This window comes from Neomonachus schauinslandi, chromosome 2, assembly GCF_002201575.2.
Source record: "Neomonachus schauinslandi chromosome 2, ASM220157v2, whole genome shotgun sequence".
NCBI lineage: Eukaryota > Metazoa > Chordata > Mammalia > Carnivora > Phocidae > Neomonachus > Neomonachus schauinslandi.
In genome coordinates, this window is record NC_058404.1 from 74,296,266 (window position 1) to 74,322,329 (window position 26,064).

The 26,064-nt window shown below is 38.5% G+C and overlaps 1 protein-coding gene across 4 annotated transcripts in view; it reads right to left on the reverse strand.

Annotated features, from left to right (window-relative positions):
• Positions 1-289: 289 nt before the first annotated feature.
• ARFIP1 (ADP ribosylation factor interacting protein 1) overlaps positions 290-26,064 on the reverse strand; it is a 112,764-nt gene continuing 86,989 nt past the window's right edge. For all 4 annotated transcript variants that reach the window (XM_044912867.1, XM_021698859.2, XM_044912866.1 and 1 more), the window contains 2 exons: positions 24,576-24,750; positions 290-458 (listed from right to left, as the gene is read on the reverse strand). In XM_044912867.1, coding sequence (XP_044768802.1) covers positions 303-458; positions 24,576-24,750 — 331 coding nt within the window. In that variant the 3' untranslated portion in view covers positions 290-302. The remainder of the gene's footprint in view (positions 459-24,575; positions 24,751-26,064) is intronic.

Here is a 26,064-nt window from a genome sequence, read left to right on the forward strand (position 1 = left end):
TTTCAAACTACAGAAATAGCCATCAACCCTCACAATACAAAAGGATTTCTCAAAAAGGAAAATTATCGTGTTCAGATCATAGAAATTATGTTTACATTAAAATCACCCACCTTCCCATCAAATTTAACAGTTCAGTTGTTAAAGTATGAAAAAGGGAAAAATTAAAGCTGTTTGTGCAAGAATCACTACAATGGTTGTGGTCACCAGTTCCCTAATCTTAACCCAACTCTGCTTAATTCTTATTAGGTTTAGAAATATAATGACGTGACTTTTCTTTTTTTTTTTTCCCCCCGGGTGTGATTTTACTGTTCTTCAAGCCAAGATGGGGCGTCCACTCCAGGGGTTTTCAATTTGATATGGAACTGTTTAAGTGTCTGTTCAAGTTGCTTCTGATTCCCGGCAAAGTAAGCGGCAATGGCATTGTGGAAAAGGACCAGCTGATTGTGCAGCACTTTAACCTGCAAACAGGGCAGGGTCACAAGACCAAGCGTTAACACCAATGGCAATGAAATATAAGGTGACCTATCACATGTCCTCACTAAATAGTGTAGCTCTCATCAGGAAAAGCTGTTTTAATAAAGACCAAGTATTTCACACACACACACACACACACACACACACACACACACACACACACACACACACCCCACCCCACTGGGGGGATTTAGTAATATTTTTAATTAATGCCCTCAGTGGTGTTTGAATATGGTTAACAGAATACACAGCTTCTTAAACCGATCTATTCCCTTTAGGGAAATTAAAAAGTCATACATTAAATACAGTACCATACACTGTTCTTAGGAAAATAGAAAAAAATCCCTTCCCTCAAGAGTTTCTATCCTCAGGGGGTGGGGAAAGAGAGAAGGGAGACCAGAAACAACAATAAGTATTGACATCCCAGGAAATGAGTATCTCAAGCCTTGAGGTCAGGCTAACTCTCAGACCCTTAGGGCATCTGGCATTGGGATTTACTTCAAAGTTGTTTAAAACAAAAGACATTTTTTTTTTTTCTTCTGATAAAGAGGAAAAAAAATTCTAGCAGGGATATAGTTTAAAAGGACCACATAGCAATAAACAATGAAAACTAAAAAATGTCTGAATGAACTAAAAGGGGTGTATCTTAAATTTACCTGGTCAGACATTAAGGCCAGACATTAAGGCCTTTATAATGAAAACCTCTGGTAGCAGGTACAATAAGGACCACGAAACATTTAACACCATGTATCAGGCACTGTACTAGGGATTAAGGCACACGGCAGCAGAAAATTAGTATGATAAATGCGTAGTAAAAGTACACTGGGTTAACGTTAAAAAAAAAAAGAGCACTTCTGGGGAGAATAAGTTTTTTCAAGAAGTATTGGAGAAGAACACTGGGGGGCGCCTGGGTGGCTCAGTCGTTGGGCGACTGCCTTTGGCTCAGGTCATGATCCCAGGGTCCTGGGATCGAGCTCCGCATCGGACTCCCTGCTCCACAGGAAGCCTGCTTCTCCCTCTCCCACTCCCCCTGCTTGTGTTCCCTCTCTTGCTGTGTCTCTCTCTGTCAAATAAATAAATAAAATCTTCAAAAAAAACCACACTGGGACAGGAGAACTCCAACTCCCCTGCCCTCTGCTTCTGAGATATAGGGGATATTTCAAAGGATGATGAACCTCAACCTAAGGGCAATCATTAAAGAAACAGGATGTTAGGGAAAGCAGGCTTCTAAAAGGCAATTTAGGAAGTGAGCAAAATATTTGATTATACTGGACTGCTACGATAATGGCCCCAAAGAATCACTCTTCTCAGTATTATCTATACCCTTGGAGAGTCTTCTGCAATGAGCTTGGCCATGTAATATTAGAAAATGAGGCCTGATAAGCAAGTGCATGCCCTCTTGGACTACTGCTGCCACCTTTCGAGGACGCGCAGTCTAGCCTTCCTCCAAGAAGCCCACAGGGAGAGAGGGCCTTCATCCCAGGTATGCCCAGGGCTCAGCAGGCCTTCCAGCTGAAAGTGAAACCAGAAGAACCCATCTACCCAACCCACACAATTGCGGTAAATAATAAATCATTACTGTTCTAGGCCGCCAAGTTTAGGGTACTTTGTTATGCAACAAAAGACAAGGGATACATCTATGAAAAAGGTCAAGAATGCATTTTCCTAGCAATGAATAAGGGTTTTAGAAAGCACAGTGAAAAGGAGGAAAATCAAAAGGGGGAGGATAGGCTTGGAAAGAGGAAAGGCTAAGCTGGGTGATAAGTAAAGGAGAAAGTACCTAGGGAGGTTAGGAGTCGGGTGGTTGCGAGATGAGGGAATGGAGAGAGAAAGCAGCTAGGGAACAGAGAGTCAAATGAGAGGCATAGATGCTACTCACTAGTCCCAAAATCTACCTGCATTTTTGGAGTAAATGTAATATAGTATCTTTGAAGACTTTTACTTCCAACGTTCTAGGAAGACCTGACCATTGCATTAGGCATAGTTTGATACTGGTTACAGCCTCCCCAAATTTGTATTTGTTATTCATTTAGGTCATCAGTAAAATATTCCCGTTATTAGTATTGTTCCTTTACAGCAACTGCCAGAAAGAGCTTTGGAATCAGGAGGCATGCGTGCCAATCTTAGTTGCACCACTTCCCAGTTTTCTTTGTGACATCAGGTACAGGTTGCTTCTAACTTCACTGGCCAAGGTCTTTATCCACTTATCAGGGATGCCATTCCCAAACTGCATATGTAGTGTCACTGTAAGGGTTAAGTGACATGAGATACTACCTAGCACACTGTCTGACACACAGTAAGTACTCATCCAATTTCAGTGGAATCTAAGTTTACCTATTGGATGGTCAAACCACATTGATTTTTCTTGGTAAAATAAAATGTCATTTATTTAGAAACTGATTTGGAACTTGTAAGAAGACTGTGATAATGTAATTTAGAATAACAAATACATTCATCCTCATTTCTGGCACAAAGCACCTAAAACGCTTGTTATTTCCTAAGTGATAAGAGTGAATGGAGCATCTTTTGTTATATTATTTAGTGTCTTGTCCTGTTCCTGAAACAGCCCCAGTGCTATAAAGGTGAAAGGAATGACTTCTTAATAAAAAGCCCTTTTCAACCACACCCGACTTTATGTTAATGAGATTTTTGGAAAGCTCCTAGAAAACCAGGGTAAGAGCTGGTTGTCAGGGGAACTAAACTGTGATCAGAGGATGGGAATTTCAGCTCCACCTGCCTACCTCTAAGGAGGAGACAGTGGCTACAGGTTGAATATCCACCAAGGGTCAATGATTTCATCAATGGTGCCTATGTAATGAAGCCCCCATAAAATCCCTTAAGTATGCGATCTGGACAGTTTCTGGGTTGGTGAATGCATCCACAGGCTAGGAAAGTGGTGCACCCCCAAATCCATGGGGACAGAGGCTCTTGTGCTCAGGACCTTTATAGACCTTGACCCCTATGCGCTTCCTCATCTGGCTATTCATTTGTATCCTTCAATAGTCCTTGTGATAAACTGGTAACCTAGTAAGTAAACGGTTTTCTTGAGTTCCGTGAGACACTCTAGCATACAATCCAAGTTGAGGAGGGGGTTGTGGAAACCTTTTATGTATGGTCAGAAGCACTGGTGACAACCTGACTTGCGATTGGTGTCAGAAGGTGGAGGGGGTGGGGGCAGCGTCAGAACTGAATTGAACTGTAGAATACCCAGCTGGTGTCCAGGATCGAGAATCAGTTGGTGTGGGGAAAAACCCCACACATCTGGTGTTTGAAAAGTGCTATGAGTGTAAAAGAAGAAAGACAAGAGTTTTCTCCTTTCCAAAGGCAGACAGAAACTGATGTGAAGTTTATCTTAGCACAATGAAAAAAAAAAAAAGGTGTGTGCTAAGCAAATAAATTTTGTTGAAAAGATGCAGGGGCACAGTTGGCTTATCAACACTGACTGCCTTGACATGGCCTTTAATCCAAGGGCAGAAAACAGCCTGGGATGCTGCAGAAGGAATTCCTCTGCTCGAGGGATCACCTCAGAAGAACTTTTTTTTTTTTTTAAGATTTTATTTTTAAGTCATCTCTACACCCAACATGAGGCTCGAACTTACAACCCTGAGAACAAGAGTCACCCGCTCCAAATGGGCCAGCCAGGCGCCCCAATCGAACTTTTAAGGGTCGATTTATAGGCCCACGATTCTCTGCTTCTAAAATAAACACATTTTTCAAGCACCACAGAGGCACTTCTTCCAAATTATTCATTGGTCAGCACCACTCAAATTAATAGTATTACATAAAAAATTTGTTTAAAACATTCTTAATACAGACTTCTACTAATTCCACTAATTCATATTGACCTTTCTCTATGTCCAAACAGAAAAGTTGCACATTGCAATCACATTTAAAACAAGCTTTAAAATGACACATTGATACCCTGTGTAATTATCTACTAGGAAAAGGTCAGATTATTCTAATTAAGGTTATAACCAGGGTTCATCTTACATGAGTGTGGGGTTTGATTTCAGGACCAAATCTTTTTCTTTTTTCTTTTTTTAAGTTTTATTTATTTAAGTAACCTCTACACATAATGTGGGGCTCAAACTCACAACCCCGAGAGCAAGAGTCCTATGCTCTTCTGAGCCAGCCAGATGCCCCCCAAAATCTCTTTCTTGTAAGACATTGGTCAATTAAAATTATAACTAGCGAAAAATAAGTAAAATAAAACACTGCAGGTTAGCTCTCATTTGATTCCTATTTACATAAGAATGTTTTCTGAAACTGAGCTCTTCTCAGTCACCTCTGCCTGTGTGAGTTTCAGAGCTTCTGGAAAACAGGCTGTCGGGGATTGGTCAAAGGAGGGGTCCAAGAGCAGTACGCTTTGACAGAGGGTGGACAAGTTCCCAGATGACCTTAGAAATGATGAGGGAGCAGAAGCCTAGCTGAAGACAAAGCATAAGCTGACATCCTGCAAGCTCCCCCCACCCCACCCCTCCACTCCTGGATGGGACGGACACGAGTGACATTCTTCCAGGATACCTAGCAAGAGGGGAACACAACCTTAACTTGACAATGGCAAGGCCTCTGGTATCTTGTAGGTCGGTCCTCTTTAGCTTATGAAAGTTCTTTTGAAAGCTCCCTTTTCCTTACTTCCCTCAACTCCTGAGTATATAATCACCACTCTTCACGACCCAGGTGCAGCAGCTCTTTCTGCTCACAGGTCCTGTCCCCATGCTTTAATAAACCACCATTTTGCACCAAAGATGTCTCAATTCTTTCTTGGTTGTAGGCTCTGGACTCCACCCCACTGAAGCTCACCTATATTCCAAAACCACATCAGATAGGAAACAACTTTTCAAAGATAAAAACCCATAAGGGAAAAGACGGAGAAATTAAATTCATTAAAATTTAGAGTTTCTATTCATCCAAAGATAGTGAAAAGACAAGTTACAAACTGAGGAAATGTATCTGCATTACATGTACTGACAAAGGATAATATATTTAGAAAATGTGAAGAACTCTGACAAAACAAAAGCAATCCAATTAAAAAGAGCAAATGACACGGATGGGTATTTCACAGAAGAGAAAACAGGAATGGCCAATTAAATCTGAAAAGATATGCTGCCTCATTAGAAAACAGTGAAGTGCAAATTAAAACTAACCTGATGAAAGGGGCTTCAGCTACCTCCACTAGGACCTCAAAACTTCTAATTGATTAAGTTCTTCCTAGCTTATCTCTTAAGTCAGGCAAAACGTCCTGTGATGGGAACCGAAACTACCCCCTCAGGCAAGAAGGACTGCGGTGAACTCGCAAGACTGCATGTGACTGACCCCACGACAACTATCGCCTTGACCTTTCCTGTCCACCTGCACGTACCTGCCCACCTTTGTCCCAAAGTTTCCTTATATAAACCCAGAAGTAGTTTCAGCACTTTGGAGACAGTCTTTGAGATGTGTTGGCTGCAATGAAATTCTTTCCTCCTTTAACCACCGCCTATCTCTTTCTGTTGGCGGCGAGTGGCCAAGCCTGGTCTATTTGGGACCCCTGGAGCTGGCTGCTCTCGCGGGCCCGTGCCCCGGCCACACTGGGACGCCATTTTATACCCTCTACATTGAGAAAACTTAAAACAGTTAACACTGTCGTGCACTGTTGATTGTTGTACAAATTTGTACAACTACGTTTGAAAACAATTTGGCATTAATCCATAAAATGAAGGATGCATATACCCTACTGAACAGCAATTTGACTCATAAGAATACACCCTAGAAAAACTCGCACGTGTGTTTTATGAGACAGGTACAATTACGATCATAGCAGCACTGTTTTTACCATGAAAAAACAAGGAAATAGCCCAAAACTTGCATTTACAGGAGAATGGATAAATAAACTGCAGTCTCTTCATGCAAAGGGGATACTATACAGGAGTGAGAATAAATGAACTGCAGCCCACATGCATCAACATGGATGAACCTTAGGAACATAAGAGTGAAACAGCAAGCTGCAGAAAAACACCCTTGGTAGGATTCCATTTATATAAAGCTCAAAAATATGCCTAACTGAACGATACATTCACACGTGGCAAAACTATAAAGAAAACCAATAGGAACAATAAACAAAATTCAGAAGAGGGGTTCTGTAGGGAGGAGAAGAGGGAGGATGAGGTAAGGGAAAGCACAGAGGAGGCCTCAAAAATACTGATGATTTTGTTTCTTAACCTGGGTGGTGGGAACATGGCTGCTATTTTTTGTTGTCATTGCTCTTTATATTTTGCCTCTATGTTAAACATTCTTTTGAATATACTTAACATTTTTATGTTATTAGAAAAGGGAAAGGTTATGAAAGATAAAGTCTGTCTATATCATAACTTCATTGAGGATCTGCACTATTCACAGTGTTCTAATGAACTACAGTCATCCCCACTTTACATTCAGAGAAAAAAAAATACCACATCTAAAGTGTTATTTACATTCATTCATTCAATAAATATTACCAAGGGTCTGCTAGTGTCAGGCACTAGTCTAGGGGCTGCAATGCAAGCAATCAACAAAACTACAACTCTGCTCTCAAGAAGCTTATATTCTAGTGAGAGAAGAAAGAGAAACAAGGTAAGTAAAATATACAGTATGTTAGATGATGGCATGTGTTACGCAAAAAAATTAAGCAGCAATGGGGAATATGAGATCCGTTTATAGGAGAGGGCGTGGCAATGTAAATAGGAAAGGTAGACTTGGTCTGAGGTGACATGTGATTAAAGACCCAAAGGAAGTGAGGGGATGTGCTTTAAGATACTTTTAAGTGTTCTAATGAGGCTGGAAGAACAACATTCTGGACGGAGGAAATAGCAAGTACAAGAGTCCAGAGGCAGGTGCTGTGCTTGGTGTGTTTGAGAAACAGCAAGGAGGCCAGTGTGGCTGGGGCAGAGTTGTAGGGGTCTGGTAGGAGATGTGGTCAGACAGATAATGGGGAGCTGGAGGATGCAGGATGTCGGATGTCATCATAGAGACCGTGGCTACATTTCTGAGTGAGATGAGAAGACAGGGGAAGACCCTGAGCAGAAAAATGATAACATCTGATTTACTTTAATAAACACACAAGGGTAGAAGTAGGGAGACCTACTAGAATACCACAGCAATAACCCAGTGAGACTATGGTGGCCTGGACGAGGGTGGTAAGAGAAGAGAAGGCATTCTCAACGGACTGTGAAGGTGGAGCTGTGGGGCGCGAGAGATCAAGAACAAAGATGCCAAGACTTCTGCCCGGAGCAACGGAAAGCCTAAAGTTCCCATAGGCTGATATGGCAAAGGCTGTGAGAGGGCTGAGTGTAGAGGAAGGCAAGCTGGCTCTCAAGAGCTCAGTCTGGGACAGATGTGACGTGGCTTTCAGGCAGACACATGGAAATGCTGAGCGAGTAACTATGTTTGAGACTGGGCAGAGTTCAGGATAGCAGTATAGTGAAGAAAGAGAGTAAGATCATTTTTATAGTTCCTTTCTATTAAAAGTTTTTGAGAACTTGCTTTCTAAACAGAGGTGTGTGTTATCTATCTATACCTATATCTATGTATCTATGTTTATCTATTTGGAAACTCAAATGGCTCTCGAAAAGCCTTTCAGTTGAAAGCCTCTCTTTCAATAGAAAAACATTATTATTTCTATTTATTTTTAAGGACAAAAACTAGCTTCTCTTTTAGAGATTTATGAAATTCAACTGGAAGTTCATGTACAAGTTTATGAACCAGCCCATTAATTAAATACTCTTACCTATTTAGAGGTATTTTTTTTTAAGGCTTTTGCACTAGTAACCTACCTGGGTCACAGAGTAATTTTCCACTTTGCCCTACTAAGCATGACTTAGCTTTTCTGTTGTTCTATTTTGAATTGTGGATGATCCTCGGTTCCTGGAGTTACAGAGCAACTAAGGGGTTTCTCTATTTTTAGTGTGAAATTCTAATTTTCAAAAATAGATTCTAGCCAATTATTTTATTGCTCTTTGGGTCATAAGAATTTTTGACTTGAATTTCAATCCTCAATGTTTTAGTATTAAAGGAGATGACAAGAGCGGAGCACGGGGGTCTGGTTCATGTATTATACCTGGAGAGAGCTGTTACAACAGTCTGAAAGTTACAGTAGGAAAGAAAGTGGGAAGAGCATCACACAATTTTTAGCTAACCCTACAAATGTCAACACAAATGTCAACATAAATGTCACATATGTCAACTGATGAGTCAGTTTCCGTACCTCCTTGAGGTTGCTGACAAACCCAACACAGAGAAACGCCTCTTCTTGTAGCTGAAGGTTGGTAGCCCACTAAACAAAGCCTCAAGCCCAGTGCATTACCTGTATGCAAAATGTTCCCCAACCCCGCTGAAACTTAATCCATGGGAAATCAAGGAAAGAGGGCGCTTTTTAAGACTGAATTCTAGTTTTCACAACAAAATGACACAATACCCATTTTCGCAAAAACATTCTCCCAGTAATTGTGAGAAGGTTGATGTGTAAGCCTTTAAAAATATACACACACTCCAGAGCAGTTCCCTGGTACAGAGAGAGCCTTTGGGGATTCACAGCTTTTCAATTATAATTATGGAAATAAAGTATACAATTTCATTGTTACTTTAATCTCAGAAGCCTTTTTATGCCAAAACAGATAACGTATCTCATTTTTCTATTAGTACTGATTATGTAAGTGTTGTCCGAGTGCAAGTTTTAGTTTTGGTAGTATGTCTTAAAAATCAGATGCAAATTTATTTATTTACTTTTTTTTTTTAAAGATTTTATTTATTTGAGAGAGAGAAACAGCATGAGAGGGGAGAGGGTTAGAGGGAGAAGCAGCCTCCCTGCTCAACAGGGAGCCCGATGTGGGACTCGATCCCAGGACTCCGGGATCGTGACCTGAACCAAAGGCAGTGGCTTAACCAACTGAGCCACCCAGGTGCCCTCAGATGCAAATTTAAATAGGAATGGTAAACTAACAATCTTTTAAACAATCAAACCATTACTAACCATTACCAAAAGTAAATGGAAATAAAAATAAATTAATAAATCAATATCAATATGAATATACTTTCTGTACTAAATGAGTTAAAAACGTTTGCTTTTCTACCTATTTTTGCTTAATTTTCTTTAAATTTTTGATGAACTAATTTGCACTACAATATGTATTCATATAATGTCAACGCGGTTCTGACTGAAGCCACAAAGAGTCCCCAGGATGTTTAAGAACAATTAAGTAATATTAGAAAAACAGTTGCAAATACAATTTTATTTTTTATTTTTTTTCAAATACAATTTTAAAGATAACTAATTTTTGCAATCTTAGTATTGACTGTACTGTTGTCACTATACATAAGAAGTTTTAAGGAGACTTAAAAGTGTTATTTTAAGTCACTTGACTTATTTATCAGGTTCACTTTACTAGGCTACTTGGCCTTGTGAAGGTCAATCTAGGAAAGATTCTAGTTTCTCAAACAGAAATGGCTTAGGAAGAGAGACGAAGAAAGTAAGGTGGGGGAAAGGTCAGACTGTACTTTTAGGAAAAGGTACAAAAAGCCAAAAATGTTTTGAGGAAATATTTTAGGTCATTATACTTTTTTGACTTACGTTTGTTTATATTTATGTTATCAGATCATGAGAAGCGATGTGCACATAGAATTAAAAAAACAGCCAAGTATTTTTGGTAGATTATATTTTGATATGGTGGGTGACACTTTTATGAAGCACTGTTTTTTTAGATTTTTATTTATTTATTTGAGAGAGAGACAGAGTGCAAGCACAAGCAGGGGGAGGGGCAGAGGGAGATGGACAAGCAGACTCCCCACCAAGCAGGGAGCTCAACTTGGGACTCCATCCCAGGACCCAGGGATCATGACTCGAGCCGAAGGCAGAGGCTTAACCAACTGAGCCACCCAGCTGCCCTATGAAGCATCTGAGAGAAAATATGTTACCCTTACCTCTACTCTGTACAGGCTTCTGTTCTCTCCATGTTAACAGTTAATAAAACACTCAGAAAGTTAAGTAATTTGCCTGAGGTTAGATAGTTAGGAAGCAGATGGGCTGGGATGTGGAATGTCTTCTCCCAAGACAGGTCCATGTTCTCTCACCTATTCCAACCTCACTCTCTACTCATAAGGCAATACACACTTTGGAAAGCTTTTAAACAAAGTCTGAAACCAAAAAAGGTATGGCAGAGCACTTAAAGGAAGGGTAGAAATGTATGGAAGATATGCTTTAGCCTCCTTCCTAATTTTGTTGTTGGCTCTAAAGTTACATTTAAATATCCTCGGGACAAAGATCTAACACAAAGGTTGGAGGAGGTGAAATAAAAGTTAATTCTTTCTAAAATTACGAAGAATAATGCAATATTAAACTTTGATAACTCTTTCCATACTTACAGAGCAGGAAAAAAATTTATATTGAACTATTTATTTATGAATGTCCTAACTTAGAAACGATTTAAAGTGGTTATAAGGATAAGTGACATACAACAGAAAAGCAGAGATTTTAAAAAGGAGCAAAAAAAGATAGAGGTAACAACTCCAGGGAGAAACAGGATGATGACAAATCTGACAAATTTTCAAAACCTAACATCAGAAACAATTACAGTAATTTAGAAATACACTACATCATTGTGAACTCAATTACAAAGAACTTTCATAAAGATCTGCCAAACAGGGCGCCTGGGTGGCTCAGTTGGTTGGGCGACTGCCTTCGGCTCAGGTCATGATCCTGGAGTCCCGGGATCGAGTCCCGCATCGGGCTCCCTGCTCAGCAGGGAGTCTGCTTCTCCCTCTGACCCTCCCCCCTCTCATGTGCTCTCTCTCTCTCAAATAAATAAATAAAATCTAAAAAAAACCACAAAAACCAAAACAATTCTCAGGAGTAAATTTAAAAAAAAAAAAAAGATCTGCCAAACAATGAGCAACCCAGCTCAGACATAAGCAAAACCACTACAGCAACATCTGGTGAATGACCTAAAATATGCCATACAATACTTTAATTGTTAAAGGGCAAAACAAACTTCAACACTGACTACTAAGAGACAAGCTGAGGTTTTAAATAGAAACTGGGTAAGAGAAATTTAAGAGCAGGACTGAGAGTTGATGCCAAATGGGTTACCTTGAAAACTTTCTCCTGCCTACACAGCATATATCAATAGAAGATAAATACCATTTACAAAGTTAACTGACTGAAAAATTTAAAGTATTACTTCACAGGCATCAAAATCACAAAAAGACACTGTATTTCTACCAAATGAACTTTTCTTCCAAATCAAATTTAGATTAATTACATACCTTCATTTTTTTAAAAGATTGATTTATTTATTTTGGGGAGGGGAGGCAAAGGGAGAGAATTTCAAGCAGAGTCCCTGCTGAGCATGGAGCCTGACTCGGGGCTCAATCCCAGGACCCTGGGATCATGACCTAAGCCGAAGGCAGATGCTTAACCAACTGAGCCATCCAGGCGCCCCAAGAGTTACTAGTTTTAATATATTTGTAATTGTGAAGTTTCTTCAAAGCAATTATTGGTTCTCCCAATAATTCTATAAAATAAGGGTTTATATTAAGTGAACAACAACACTGAGGTAGTAGCTTGGCTTAAATATGTGAGGAAAAGCTGAAACAAAATCATTCTTTTTTAAAAAATTTATTTTTAAGTAATCTTTACACCAAACATGGCGTTTGAACTTACAACCCCAAGATCAAGAGTCACATGCTCCACCAACTGAGCCACCCAGGCGCCCCTAAAATCGTTTAGTAAGAAGTCTCCAATTACTAAAATGTAAAGAATTAACTCCATTCTTTACCGCCAATTATTTAAAAATGTATAATTATATGCTTTCTCTGCCCATCACTGATCTTTTTTTAGTAAGTAAGAAACCAGAAAAATAACAAACAGAAAAGTGTATCTGTCTTGGCCTTTTATTAGGTTTGTGAAGTATAATTTTATTACTTTGCAATAGCTTTGGAAATACCTGTCATGTCAAAGCAACTACCAGCCGAGAAAAAGGCACTATCAAAAACATGGGTGTGGGCATTGGGAAGGGGGTAAGAGAAGGAAAGACAAATATGAACTACAAGTGGAGTGTAGAAGCACAGATTTTATTTTTCTGACTCATTGGGATAGGTTTCAACAAATCATGGACAAACAGGTTAAAAAAAAAGCATCTTAGGAGGGAAAAAAGGGCAGTCCTATATTGAAAAGCAGATAACCGATGAAACACAAGCTCCAGTAGCAATAGGTCTCAGAACAGCGCTAAGGTCTTCTAATTCTGTAGCCAATGGCATGTTAAAATTCTCAATGCACAGGTTTTTTTCCCTCTTTAGCAAAAATATCTATTGCCCTTTTGTTCTACGGTTTATAGTGTTAGCTCCCTCCCCTGCCTCCCTTCCTTCCAATAGCTCCAGGTTTCGATATGGCCAATATGGCTTCTGTTTTCCAAGGTTATCTACCATCTTTTCCCTCTGCTATTTTAAGAAACTTACTCGGAGCAGCATTATAACATCATCGTCAATTAAAAGCAGGGCTGTAGAGTCAAACAGATCTAGATGTGAATCCTGGTCTGGTTTTGAGACTGGGCAAATTATTCAACCTCTCTGAACCTCAGTATCATCATCTGTATACTGGTATATGATCACCTAGATCACAGAGTAGATAGATATACATATAGATATACAAAATACTTATAAAGAACTCCTTCATATACAGATTACTCAAAGATCAGTGTTCACCAAATCATTAGCTGGAGAAAGAGAATGCTCTACAGATGCACCCATGGAGCTTACATCTAGGGAAAGAAACAGACTAATAGACATTCATTCATAGCACAGTATGGTATGTGCTTTACTTACTGGAGAGAGCCATGGACAGCAGGGTAACTAATAGGGGAAGAAAGAAACTTTCAAGTTGCTAGGGGAAATACTAAGTACCACAAATCATTCAAGACAGCATTTAAGCTCCTAGACAAAAATTAGTTTAGGTACAGGGGCGCCTGGGTGGCACAGTGGGTTAAGTGTTCGACCCTTGGTTTCACATTCGGCTCAGGTCGGGATCTCAGGGTCCTGAGATCAAGCCCCAAGTTGGGCTCTGCGCTCAGCACAGAGTCTGTTTAAGACTCTTTCTCCCTCTGGCTCTGCCCCTCCCCCCATGCTCTTTCTCAAATAAATAAATAAAATCTTAAATAAAATAAAATCAAAAATTAATTTAGGTACAGAAGAATAGTTAAGGAACTGAATGTTTCCTTTCATCTATTAGGTGACCCTGTTCTCACTGGCCTTTGGACACTGGACAACAAAAACCTATAGTTAAACCAACGGCCGGTTTGCACTCATCTTTACATTCATAAAATAGTTTTCTGTCCTAAGTATGGTTCTGTATCATACCTTGGAAAACTACCTTTTTTTTTTTTTTAAGATTAAGAATTCAATCTCTTATACAACTTATAAAAATTCTGATCCTGTGTACCTAAGAACTGTTTATAAACTTAATGGAAAAGCTTCATCAAAATTTGTTATGATAGAACATTATTTTTCTTAAAAAAATCCATGTGCAGTTATACTACACTCTGAGAACAGAACATTTAACAACAATGTACAGCTAACTTAAACATATGTTCCAGGGTTTCTTTCTTTTAAGATTATTTATTTGAGAGCGAGAGCCCGTGCACGCATGTGCAGTGGGGAGGGGCAGAGGAAGAGGGAGAGAGAATCTCAAGCAGCCGCCCCGCTGAGCACACAGCCTGAGGGAGGGCTTGATCCCAAAACCCTAGACCATGACTAGAGCCTAAACCAAGAGTGGGAAGCTCAACCGACTGAGCCACCCAGGTGCCCCTATGTTCTAGGGTTTTGTTTTTTAAAGATTTTATTTATTTGACAGAGAGAGACAGACAGAGAGAGAAAGAGCACACAAGCAGGGGGAGCAGCAGAGGGAGAGGGAGAAGCAGGCTCTCCGCTGAGGAGGAAGCCTGATGCGGGGCTCGATTCCAGGACCCTGGGATCATGACCTGAGCAGAAGGTAGACGCTTAACTGACTGAGCCACCCAGGCGCTCCTGTTCTAGGGTTTTTTTAAGAATTTTTTTTCTGACCTTTTCCACCAATGCTCATATTACTCATTCTTGTGTGGTTCTATTCAAGTCATGCTACCTAGCCTAGCAGGTAGTTCTAAGAACCCACGTTAATGCTCTTCTTCATCAAATGCTCTACTTCTTTTTTCTCATGCTTAACTCAGCATTTTACTAAATATCATCCATTAGACTGTATATTGCTTGTCAGCAAGAAGTTTGTCATAATACCTTTATACAATATTTCTTTAGGATTAGGCATTATAATAGCCCAAAACAAGCACCTTAAAAAATTTACTGAATAATCTTTGAAAAGTGCATGTCTTGAAAATTTAAAGGAAGAAATACAAATAGAAAGCCAGAATGTTATGAGGTGTAAGAGGAATAAAGAAAAAAACCTAGGGGTGCATGGGTGGCTCAGTTGGTTAAGTGGTCGACTCTTGATTTCTGCTCAGATCATGATCTCAGGGTTGTGAGACTGAGCCCCAAGTCGGGCTCCCCCACTGGGCGTGGAGCCTGCTTAAGAGTTTCTCCCTCTCCCTCTCTCTTCAATTGGCTTTTGCATATTCTATTCCTTCCATTTAAAGTCTGCTTCCTCCACACACCTTTAGTCAGCTCCTTTACATCCTTCTGGAGCTTAGCCCCAATGTCACTTTCTCTAGACTTCCACAAAACCCCACACCAAGCCAAGTCCCCTTTTTATACTCACATGGCTCCTCAATTTCCCCTTTACAACACTTGTCATAGTTTGTATTTATGTAATTATTTGGTTAATGCCTATTTCTCTTACTTGACCATAAGCTCTATAATGGCAAGAACATTGTATTTCTACTATTTAACCCCGGCACATAAAAAACTGATGAATATTTGATGAATAAAGGAATAAAAAATTAAAGATGCTAATTATACATCAATTTGCTCTTAGTCTTTTATATGTATTTTTGTTTTACTATTTAAATATCTCTCAACACCTTCAGTTCACTCCATTTCCATTACCACCACCCTAAACAAGCTCTCATCATCTCTTGTCTAAACTACTATATTTACTCTTAGGTTCCAACTAAGATCTATGCGCCATATTTTAAGCTTATCATTTGCCAAGAATTTTTTCAATGGGTCCCTACCGATACTAAAATAAACTTTTCCTTAATGTAGTCTATAAGGCCTGCATGGTTTGGCCTTTGCTTGCCTCCCAGTCATCTCTCTATGCTCTAGTTGCACTGGTTCCAGTCATACTTATTCCCTGAGCACACCACACCCTTTTCTGTCACAGGGCTGTTACACATGCTGTTTCTTCTACTTGGAATACTCTTTGCTTCTCACTTTACCTAGTTAATGCTCAACATCACTTTCTCATGGTAGCCTGCCCTAGCCACTCTTAATGAACCGTGTACCTCCCCTTGAGAGCACTGGTCACAGTCAAGATTTTATATATATATTTTGATGTGATTTGATCACTGTTGTTACTTTTATTAGTCTACAAGCTCTTTGAGGGTAGAATTTGTTTTTGGTTTTGCTCACTGGGTATCACCAATATCTAGAACACTTCCTGGCACACGTATATATCTGATAAAAGTTTGTTAAATGAATGAAAAAAAGAACAATAACAACCTGAAATGATATGATGAAATATACTCAGGAATTAAGTCTGGAAGTAAATGTGCATGAGTTAGGGAATGTTTCACAAAATCCAAATGTAAGTAATCATATTTGGCATAGTGTTGAGGTTGCTTATTACACATACTTCCACATTTCAGTCCATAAATGTTAATTTTTTATTTAGAACCAGTATGGTCCTTTTACCTGTGGAACTTAATTTCACTTGACCTATGAGCAAATACCAAGAGAACTGTTTGTACCTCCAGTTATAGAAATAAAGATGATAGTAAAGTCATTGGTATGAATATTTAAAAAGTATCAAGAGTAAGAAGTTAGGGTCCTTTTGACAACGGAGAAGAAGATTTTAAGAATGTATGTGCTTGTACATATAGAGTAATAATTAACATCCTTCTTAAAATTTGGCAGGAAATATCCATTTTTAAAATTCAGAGGTGTACTTTTTTTCCTCTCAAAGAGAAGCTTTAGCAAACAAAGAATACCTCTGCCTTCCAAGTTTTTCCAAACATTTATAGCCTATTTTTACAAAAATGTACTAGGTTTCAAGTATTTCCTATTACAGTATGTATTTGCATAGTCACTGAATCATCACAACTACGTATATAGCTGACTCAAATTACATGAGTATGTTTACTTTGTTCTAGGTGTTTTATTCTGTGTCTTCCCTTTTTCTCCTCCTTCCCATTTTAGTTCATGCATTGTTTTCTGAAAAATTAAATTCATTATAAGACACATATGAAATAAGTTTGAAATATATTAGAAAATATAGTGTATTAATAATATATTAGAAAACAAGTCCTAATATACAGGAATATTATTACGATTATATATGAAATACAGTGTTGAGTGTAAACAAGTCTTTTTATCAATCTGATTCAAAATGACTATTATTTTTTTAAAAGGTTATTTAAATTAAGTATATTAATCAAACATGTGTCCAGGATAGATTCCAACTATATTAATCAAATATGTGTGCAGGATACATTCCCAAGTCTGGCTCATCTTTTCCTGTCCCCACTGTCATCCTCAAGTCACTGAAATATAACAAAGGAAAAAAACCCTTCATTTAATGGATACAGCTGATTAACTGACATTACCTTAAAGTAAGAGTATATTTCATCTTTCTTAAAATAAGAATATAATAGCATTAACAAGATTCTTACTTTTGATTTATACCCTAAGCTGCTTTGTTGAATCTTCTGATACATTCAGGTTTTTCCCCTCTAACGCATTAGTAGCCCTGAAAAGAGATTTACCACTCCCAAGTTAAATTATAGTTATCTTAAAGGAAATATTAATCTTCACTTACTTTTTTCATATTCTATGTGATTCTAACCCTATAAAAAGTTGTTTAGAAAAAATAAACATGAATTGCTCACACTGATGTGCATATTTTTTCTCTAATTTTCTGCTTCCTCTTTCCATGCCGCAGTATGCACTACAGACCATAGCGGCATTCTGAGAGCACGCTCTGCCCTCACTAAAGCAGAGAATGACATAATCAGGATTTGCCCTTCTATCCTGTCGTGGCTGACTCTCATTTTCTTCCATCTCTTTGTCTTCCCTGCAGTGTGCCTCTAATCCTGGGAAGAAATGCAAGCACACATTTGCTAAAATAACTACTATATATTTAACAACATTGCTAGGTATCATGAAGGCTGTGAAAGGAGGCATGGTACCTTTCTCACAAAGTCTACAAAACAACAGAAATATCTATTTTCTTCTCTTTACTAAAGCAGTCTATATTTTGTTTTGAACCATGAAAGGAACAATAAAAGGTAAATAAACTGCCTTAAGTCACAAAACAGCTCATGTAACACTACTCAAAGGTCTCGAAAAGGAGAAATAATGATTAAAAGAGAAACATTAGAAGAGCCTAATTCGTTCTTACTGCTATGCAACTCAACTGTTTAGTAAAACAAGGAAGAGAATATCAGAGATGAGTAAGAGTTGTTTAGGTTAAAGGTAAACACAATATATCTTAGGAGTGGGTGGATAAAAGTATGGATTTCACATAATAGAAGAATTCTAGTTTCTCCATTAAGAGTAAATGACAAATAAGAGATATATGCACTATCACTCAGCATGAATGCATATACAAACAAAGGAATGTGTGTATTTTACACACCTATTTCCTCTGTTTTGCCAGAAAGGAAGGCTAGACTAAGGACATATAACACTTTGATTTTCTAAAATACAGCTAAGACTCGACCTTTCAATCTCTCTCTCAAAAAAAAAAGTCTTTTTTAAAGTTCTAAGAATGAAACAAACAAAACATTCTCACAATGTTTGGCTATGAAAATTTATTACAACAGTCACTGGAATGGTTCTTAGTCCTTTACTCAGTGATTATTTGCTTTTACTTTATGCACCATTTTAGTTGTTTGGTTATCTGGCCTCTCATTTTAGAAGAGAAGTGTTGCTATGGGAAGACACTCCAAAAGCCATGAAATGAGAAACTGAAGAAAGTTTCCTCCCCGCAAAAGCTGCAAAAACAGCTTTAAAAAAAAAGCAGTAGCCTTCAGGACATTATCAAATTATAAACTAGCACACTCAACGATGTTTCAAATAACTTATGCTTTTAAAAATTCAATATACAATATTTAAGAAATAGGAAGAGTATATATTTTGTTAAAATCCAAGTGCTAAGAAGGTTATCTGACAACTACGTATAAAAGAGATATTAAGGTACAAATTCAGTTATAGTTTAACAGAAGAAGAAAAAAACAAGATTTGATCACACTGCTAAGAAAGCAAACAAGGATGACAGTTTCTAGGCCTAAAGGCTTGCTTTTTCCTCCCTTTGTTAGAGCTATTAAAAATAAAACAGTAAAAGTTGCTCAACAATAAAAAAAAAGTTTTCTCATGAATCTAAGTCTTCACCCAAATTACAGCTACTGATTGCTTAAAATAACAGAGATCAGTATTACCTCTTTACAGTTTTGAAGAGTTAAGTAAGATAAAAAGAACAGGGTTTCTTTATAGATTTTATTTTAGACACCACTGATTACAGAGTTCAAATTGAAACTCAGGTTAATGACAACTGTGGAAAGCTGAAAACAAAGACTATCTCTAGACTCTCTAAGAACATAAATCCTTGAGAATAAAGGCAAATTTTAAAAAATTTTATAGTAAGAAAGGTCAAAAGAAGATGTGACAACAATGTTATTCTTTATTCTCAAAAGGCAATGACTTCCAAGCCTTTATCTCTGAAGCCTTGACCCTGCGCATCCAAACTCCAAACTCATATCATTAACTTCCTACCAACTATTCCCACGTGAATATTTTGTCATCGCCTCAAACTAAACACTGGGTTAAATGGAACGAATACCCATCCCTCATCCCTCACAACCTTCCAGCCAAACTAGCTTCCTCTGTTGATTTCCAACCCCTGCCACACAGCCTTGAAATTACGGTATTCTTTCCCTTCTGTTGTTACTGCAACAACCCTAGGTCAGGCTCTTCATCATTTCATTTGGCTATAAAGGATTCCTTGCTGGTTTGTGTGCTTCTACTTTCTTTCTGCCTTTGAACTATAGTGCCCGAAGAATGTTTTTAAGTCATTTTTTTTTTCTGTTACTCCTAACTTTACAAATTCTTTTTTTTTTAAGATTTTCTTTTTTAAATTTATTTTATTATGTTATGTTAGTCACCATACATCACATCATTAGTTTTTGATGTAGTGATCCATGATTCATTGTTCTCGTACAACACCCAGTGCTCCGTGCAGTACGTGCCCTCCTTAATACCCATCACCGGGCTAACCCATCCCCCCACACCCCTCCCCTCTAAAACCCTCAGTTTGTGTCTCAGAGTCCATAGTCTCTCATGGTTCATCTCACCCTCTGATTTCCCCCCCTTCATTTTTCCCTTCCTTCTCCTAATGTCCTCCATGCTATTCCTTATGTTCCACAAATAAGTGAAACCATATGATAATTGACTTTCTCTGCTTCACTTATTTCATTTAGCATAATCTCCTCCAGTCCCACCCATGTTGATGTAAAAGTTGGATATTCATCTTTTCTGATGGCTGAGTAATATTCCATTGTATATATGGACCACATCTTCTTTATCCATTCATCTGTTGAAGGGCATCTCGGCTCTTTCCACAGTTTGGTTATTGCGGACATTGCTGCTATGAACATTGGGGTGCATATGGCCCTTCTTTTCACTACATCTGTGTCTTTGGGGTAAATACCCAGGAGTGCAATTGCTGGGTCATAGGGTAGCTCTATTTTTAATTTTTTGAGGAACCTCCACACTGTTTTCCAAAGTGGGTGTATCAACTTGCATTCCCACCAATAGTGTAAGAAGATTTTATTTATTTATTTGACAGAGAGAAAGAGAGAGAGAGAGAGAGTGAGGGCAAGCACAAGCAAGCAGAGCAGCAGGCAGAGGGAGAGGGAGAGGGAGAAGCAGGCTCCGCTGAGCAGAGAACCCGACGTGGGGCTGGATCCCAGGACCCTGGGATCACAACCTAAGCTGAAGGCAGACACTTAACTGACTGAACCACGCAGACGCCCCCTAACTTTACAAATTCTCTGATGCCAACTAGATAAAGTTGGGATGTGAGAGCCATCTGACAGACACTGAAACTTTACAGAGATAACCTGGCTGGTCCCTCATTGCTCAGCATGCATCCTTTTTGAGGCCACAATTCAATCTTTATGTGTTCAAGGCTCAATGCAACGTGGCTTCCAATTACCTTTCTGATTCTCTTTTCCTTTAAAGCATGTCAAGGTTATGTCCCATTATGGTAGTCTACTTCTCTACTAAACATGAATATTCCTCTATTCGTACATGTGGGCCACTGCCCTTGCCAAGCAGGTTCTCTTCCCACTTCTCTTAGGCCTGTCCTCCTGATCTTTCAAGGCTAGGCTGAAGTCCTATCTCTTCCATGGATCTTAAAGACTTCCACGGATCTTAAAAGACTTCCCTGAATGGTCAATTCATTATCCTTACTTACTACTGAGAAAGTATTGCTTACCTAATGCCAAATGATATAAATTTAGTATTTCAAATTAATATGTTGAAATAAACAGTTCATGTCTCCTGCCACATCTTTTCTAATGTCAATTTCTGCTCGTATCAGCAAAAAAGACACAAAGTAGGCAGGATACAGGTTAAGTTTAAAAGCCACCAGGGGAAGGGGTGAAGGTGATAATTTCTAGAAAACAAACCCATCTTATGCTTTTGTAACTCCCTAAGATCATGAACTTTATTTTCTTTCTCCTTCACCCCTTCACCTAGCAAAGGGCCTGGCACACAGTAGGAATCCTATAAATACTGGTGAACAGTACTTTATACCTTACAGAGGACAGTGTGTTTTTCTCACTCACTTAACACAAGGCATGATTTACCCCCATTTTCTGGAAGAAAATACAAAGGTTTGGAGTCCCATCCAAGATCATGAAGTAAGCAGGTGGTAGGAGCGGGTCTGGAACCCAAGTTTTCACACTCTTAATCTGGAATTTTTTACAAAGGACACAGTCTACCTTGCCTATTCATTAGCCTATGCTGCTCAACTCTAGTGCAGAGCAGAGCACAGCACAGCATAAGTCAAGTGAGGCAAAGCAAGGGCAGAGGAGAAAGTACACAATTTCTTTTCTCCCTGCCACCTCTGTACCTTTCTATTTCTCACATTAGCATGATAGCTGTTTTCCAGATACAACACAGGGTTACTTTAGGCAGTAATGATACTAGATATAGACCGGCCCCAAATAATTTCTTCAGTCTATTTTCCACAGCTCAAATACTGATTTTGATGTTCCCAGAATCTAGAACTTCTCCTGGACACATGAAGGGAAAGAGCCTAGGTATGTCATACAACTCTTCCTAATAAGTGAGGAACGACTTTACAGTGGATAGATTAGGGAGACAGAGGTTCCAAAGATCAGAAGCAAAGGGCATATATGATCACAGAAGATGATGTAAAACGAACTCACTCATCTGTAAGCTATGGATGATGAGTGTATCTGATTGATAAGAATGTCAGCCTCAAAAGGACAGAGATTGTCTTTTTTGTTCCCTGACATATTCCCAGTATATAAAGTATTCAATAATATTTACTGAAAGAATTAAAGTATGAAGATTGTTATGAGGAACAGGTGAGAGAATATGTGTAAAATGCATAGTAACTGACAAATAAGTGCCTTCCCTGATTCATGTCTACATCTGGCTATCTCCTAAGTTTCCAAAATAGTTAGAGTAAGACATGTAGCAATCACATGGCCATTGTTTATCCTTGTGTAATTTTCCTATTTACCCTGGCAAGGACCAATAAGCATAGTTGCTTTGGGGTACTGATTCTTTCAACATTACTTTCTCTTCTTTTTTGCGGGGGGAGGGGCAGAGGGAGAGTGAGAAAGAGAATCTTAAACGGACTCCACACTTAGTGTGGAATGCGACCTGGAGCTCGATCTCACCACCATGAGATCATGACCTGAGCTGAAATCAAGAGCCAGACGCTTAACCAACTAAGCTACGCAGGCGCCCCACTTTCTCTCCTTTTTTATAAAGGCAATACAACCATCTAAAATATAGAAACATATAAAGAAAACAAAAATTACCCATAATCTCACTATCCAGAGAAGAGTACACAATACCATTAGATTCCAAAAGAATACAATTAACATTTTATGGATTTTCTACAATCAATTTCTTTATTTGCAGAGGTCCTGAACCCCCAAATTAGGTGAATTCCTTTCTTTCCCTTCAAATTAGCTTTGGAGAGAGCCTCTCAAATGCTAGCTAGCGTACCTCACTTAGCACTATCCTGTATAGTGCTGATCTATTATAGAGGAATATGTCAAAAATATTTTTATGTTTAAAACATACATCTACATCTAAGTATTGATATATTCCTATCTATTAAAATGTTAAGCTATGTAACTGATCTATCTCTCCCTACATATATACCTGTAGAGAGATACATCTACATAGATACATATGAATGGACTAAAAGGAATGTCATCTTACGTGTTCAGCTAATCAATGCTGAAAGGCTGCACTGCGTTCTTGTTGGAATGATGCTGGGCAATCTGTCTGATAACTCTGCTGAAGTTTCCTTTACTGCCCTTGTAATTGTTTCTGGTGAATACTTTTTACCCACTGTAGCTAAAAAAAGTGAGTGGTAGTGCAGGACTTGGTAGATCCCGAGGAAATGTATTACTCTGCAGCTTTTATGGTAGCCAGAAGAGTTTCTAAAAAAAGGTTAAGGAAAACAAGAGGATATCAACAGACAACAACAAGTGAAGAACAATTTTAAGAGGGCACCTAAAGAAAGTAGATTTGAAGACCTATTGTGACTTCAGAGGATATGAAAATCACAAGAAGACCACCAATATGCAGTGGAAAGACCCCATCTCCACAAGACTGAACCACTCCACCTACTCTGTGCTGTGCCCACTATTGGCTTCTCCCTGTTTCCAGAACTGTAATCCCCCTCACAAAACTGAGTATGCATGTTATATTAAAAATGTTAAACACAGGGGCACCTGGGTTGGGCATCTGACTCTTGATTTGGCTCAGGTCAAGATCTCAGGGTTTTGAGACTGAGCCCTTGTTCGGGCTCCACGCTCAGTGGGGAGTCTGCTTGAGATTCTCTTTCTCCCTCTCTCCTTCCCCACTGGGCTCTGGCATGTACGCTCTCTCAAATAAATACATCTAAAAAAAAAAAAATTAAACACAGGAACCTGTCCTCTACTTAAGCCAAAACTCAGGAGCCTGTTAGTCTCTGAATAGAATAGAAGCCTACAGCAGGTCCATCTCAGCTCTCACTGTTCTAGTCCTTAGATGGGTTCATGTTATACAAAAATAATGTGGAAAATTGATTTCTTGGCTTGTTTCTTCTAGGGTATGCTAACTACAGCTCTAAGCTGGACCTTTTAGTCATTCCTCATTTACCAGTTACGAGGAAGAATGTTCTTCCCTTTCTGAAGTCTGTACCTATCATTAATAAAAAGGTCTCAAAATACTCAAAGCAGAATCTATCATTATGTAACTTTTTATTATTTATTTTTTAATTTTCAGATTTTACTTTTTAAAAGTAATCTCTATACCCAGTACAGGCTTGAACTCACAACCCTGAGATCAACAGCTGACTCCACTGACTGAACCATCCAGGTGCTCCAAGTATGTAACTTTTAAAAACATTTGATACCAACTCCAATCTGAAGGTCAATAGTTGAACATCAAATATTTTTTTCCAACTGTTACATGTGAAGGACTGGTACAGTAGGGTTGATTATGACTTTTATAACAGAAAGATAAATATACTTTTGGTTCTTCTAAAAACTCAAACACTGATTACTGGTGGAATTCCATTCTGCAACTGTAATGAAAGAGAGCTAACAGAAACAAAATCTTTCTATTTATCTCTCTTTGGGGTGACATCATTTTAAAGTCCATAAAAATTTATCTCAGAAGGTAAAGACTAAATTTACCTTATTTTCTTCTAGAAATTTCAACTTGATAGAAACATCATTACGCATTTTATCGTATTTTTCCTTATGTGCTTGAAACAGATGCTGTGACTGCTCAATCTTTGGCAGAGTGTTGGCATCACGTGGTCCAAGATTCAGTTCTTCCAAATCAGTGCGATATGCATCATATTCAATCCTGGAAAGAACAAAGTAAGTGAAGCATATTACAAAAACAGAGTGAAATAAGTTCAGGAAGTGAGGTGGAAATATACGACAGTCTCATGTTATATATTAACAGGTAATTCTCATACATATATTACACCTTATACTTTTAAAATAATGTATTTCTTTAATACAAAGAGCTATTAATACAAGCATCGGGTGGGGGGGAGCTGCTTATTAATCCCATTAACTATTTTTCCCAAAGTACAGTATTAACTGACAAGCAGAATTTCCAAAATTTAAAAACCAGTTTAAAAAAACAGATGTCAAAACCTAATGCCAACAAGATCAAGTGATCTATCTCACATGGGAACTGGCTAATACCAATAAGGCAAAGCATATGAAGACAGCAGACTTTAGGATGACATACTTTAACTGGTAAAACGAAGCTACACTGAGAGTCAGCAGTCCTGAAAGTATAGTCTAGCCAGCAAGGCACAACAGAAACATAATGCAAGTCACATATGTAACTTAAAATTTTCTAGTAGTCACATTAAAATTATAAAAATTAATTTTACCTTTTAAACAATATATTTATTTTACCCAATATATCTACAATATTATCATTGCAACATGTAATCAATGTAAAAAGGTTGTTAATGAACTATTTTACTTTTTGGGGGAGTACTCATGAGTCTCTGAAATCCACTGTATATATTACACATCTAATCACATCTCAATTTAGGCTAACCACATTTCAAGGGCTCAACAGACACATGTGGCTAGTGGCTACCATATGGGACAGAGTAACTCTGGATGGATTTCCATAATATTAGTATTTAGAACATGACAATGGCATCTATGACAGAGCACTTAACACCTTGTGCTCGTTCAGATGCCTACTCCCTAATAGTCTCCTACCACTAAAATAGTTACCCCCCCACCACTCCATGATCACACTGCACCTCATAATGTCTCTACCACAGCACCTGTGTAAGTACACTACCAACCTGCTTATTATAAAACAGTGACTTATCCAGCAGTCTCTACTATTCAGTACTCAGTTAAGATCAATGTGACCTCTGATTTAGTCAAAATCAGCATCACAAAACTTATGCCCTAGAACTAAAGCTCTTTATTCAATATCTAAAGTACTACCTACATCTCTTACTCTGGCAATTAAGAATATTTTAAAGACTTACTTATTCTTTTTAGAGAGAGCACATGCACATGAGGTGGGGCGGGGGGGGGAGGGGGAAGGCAGAAGGAGAGAAATACAAGCAGACCCCTGGCTGAGTGTGGAGCCTAACGCAGGGCTCGATCTCATGACCCCGAGGAACATGACCTG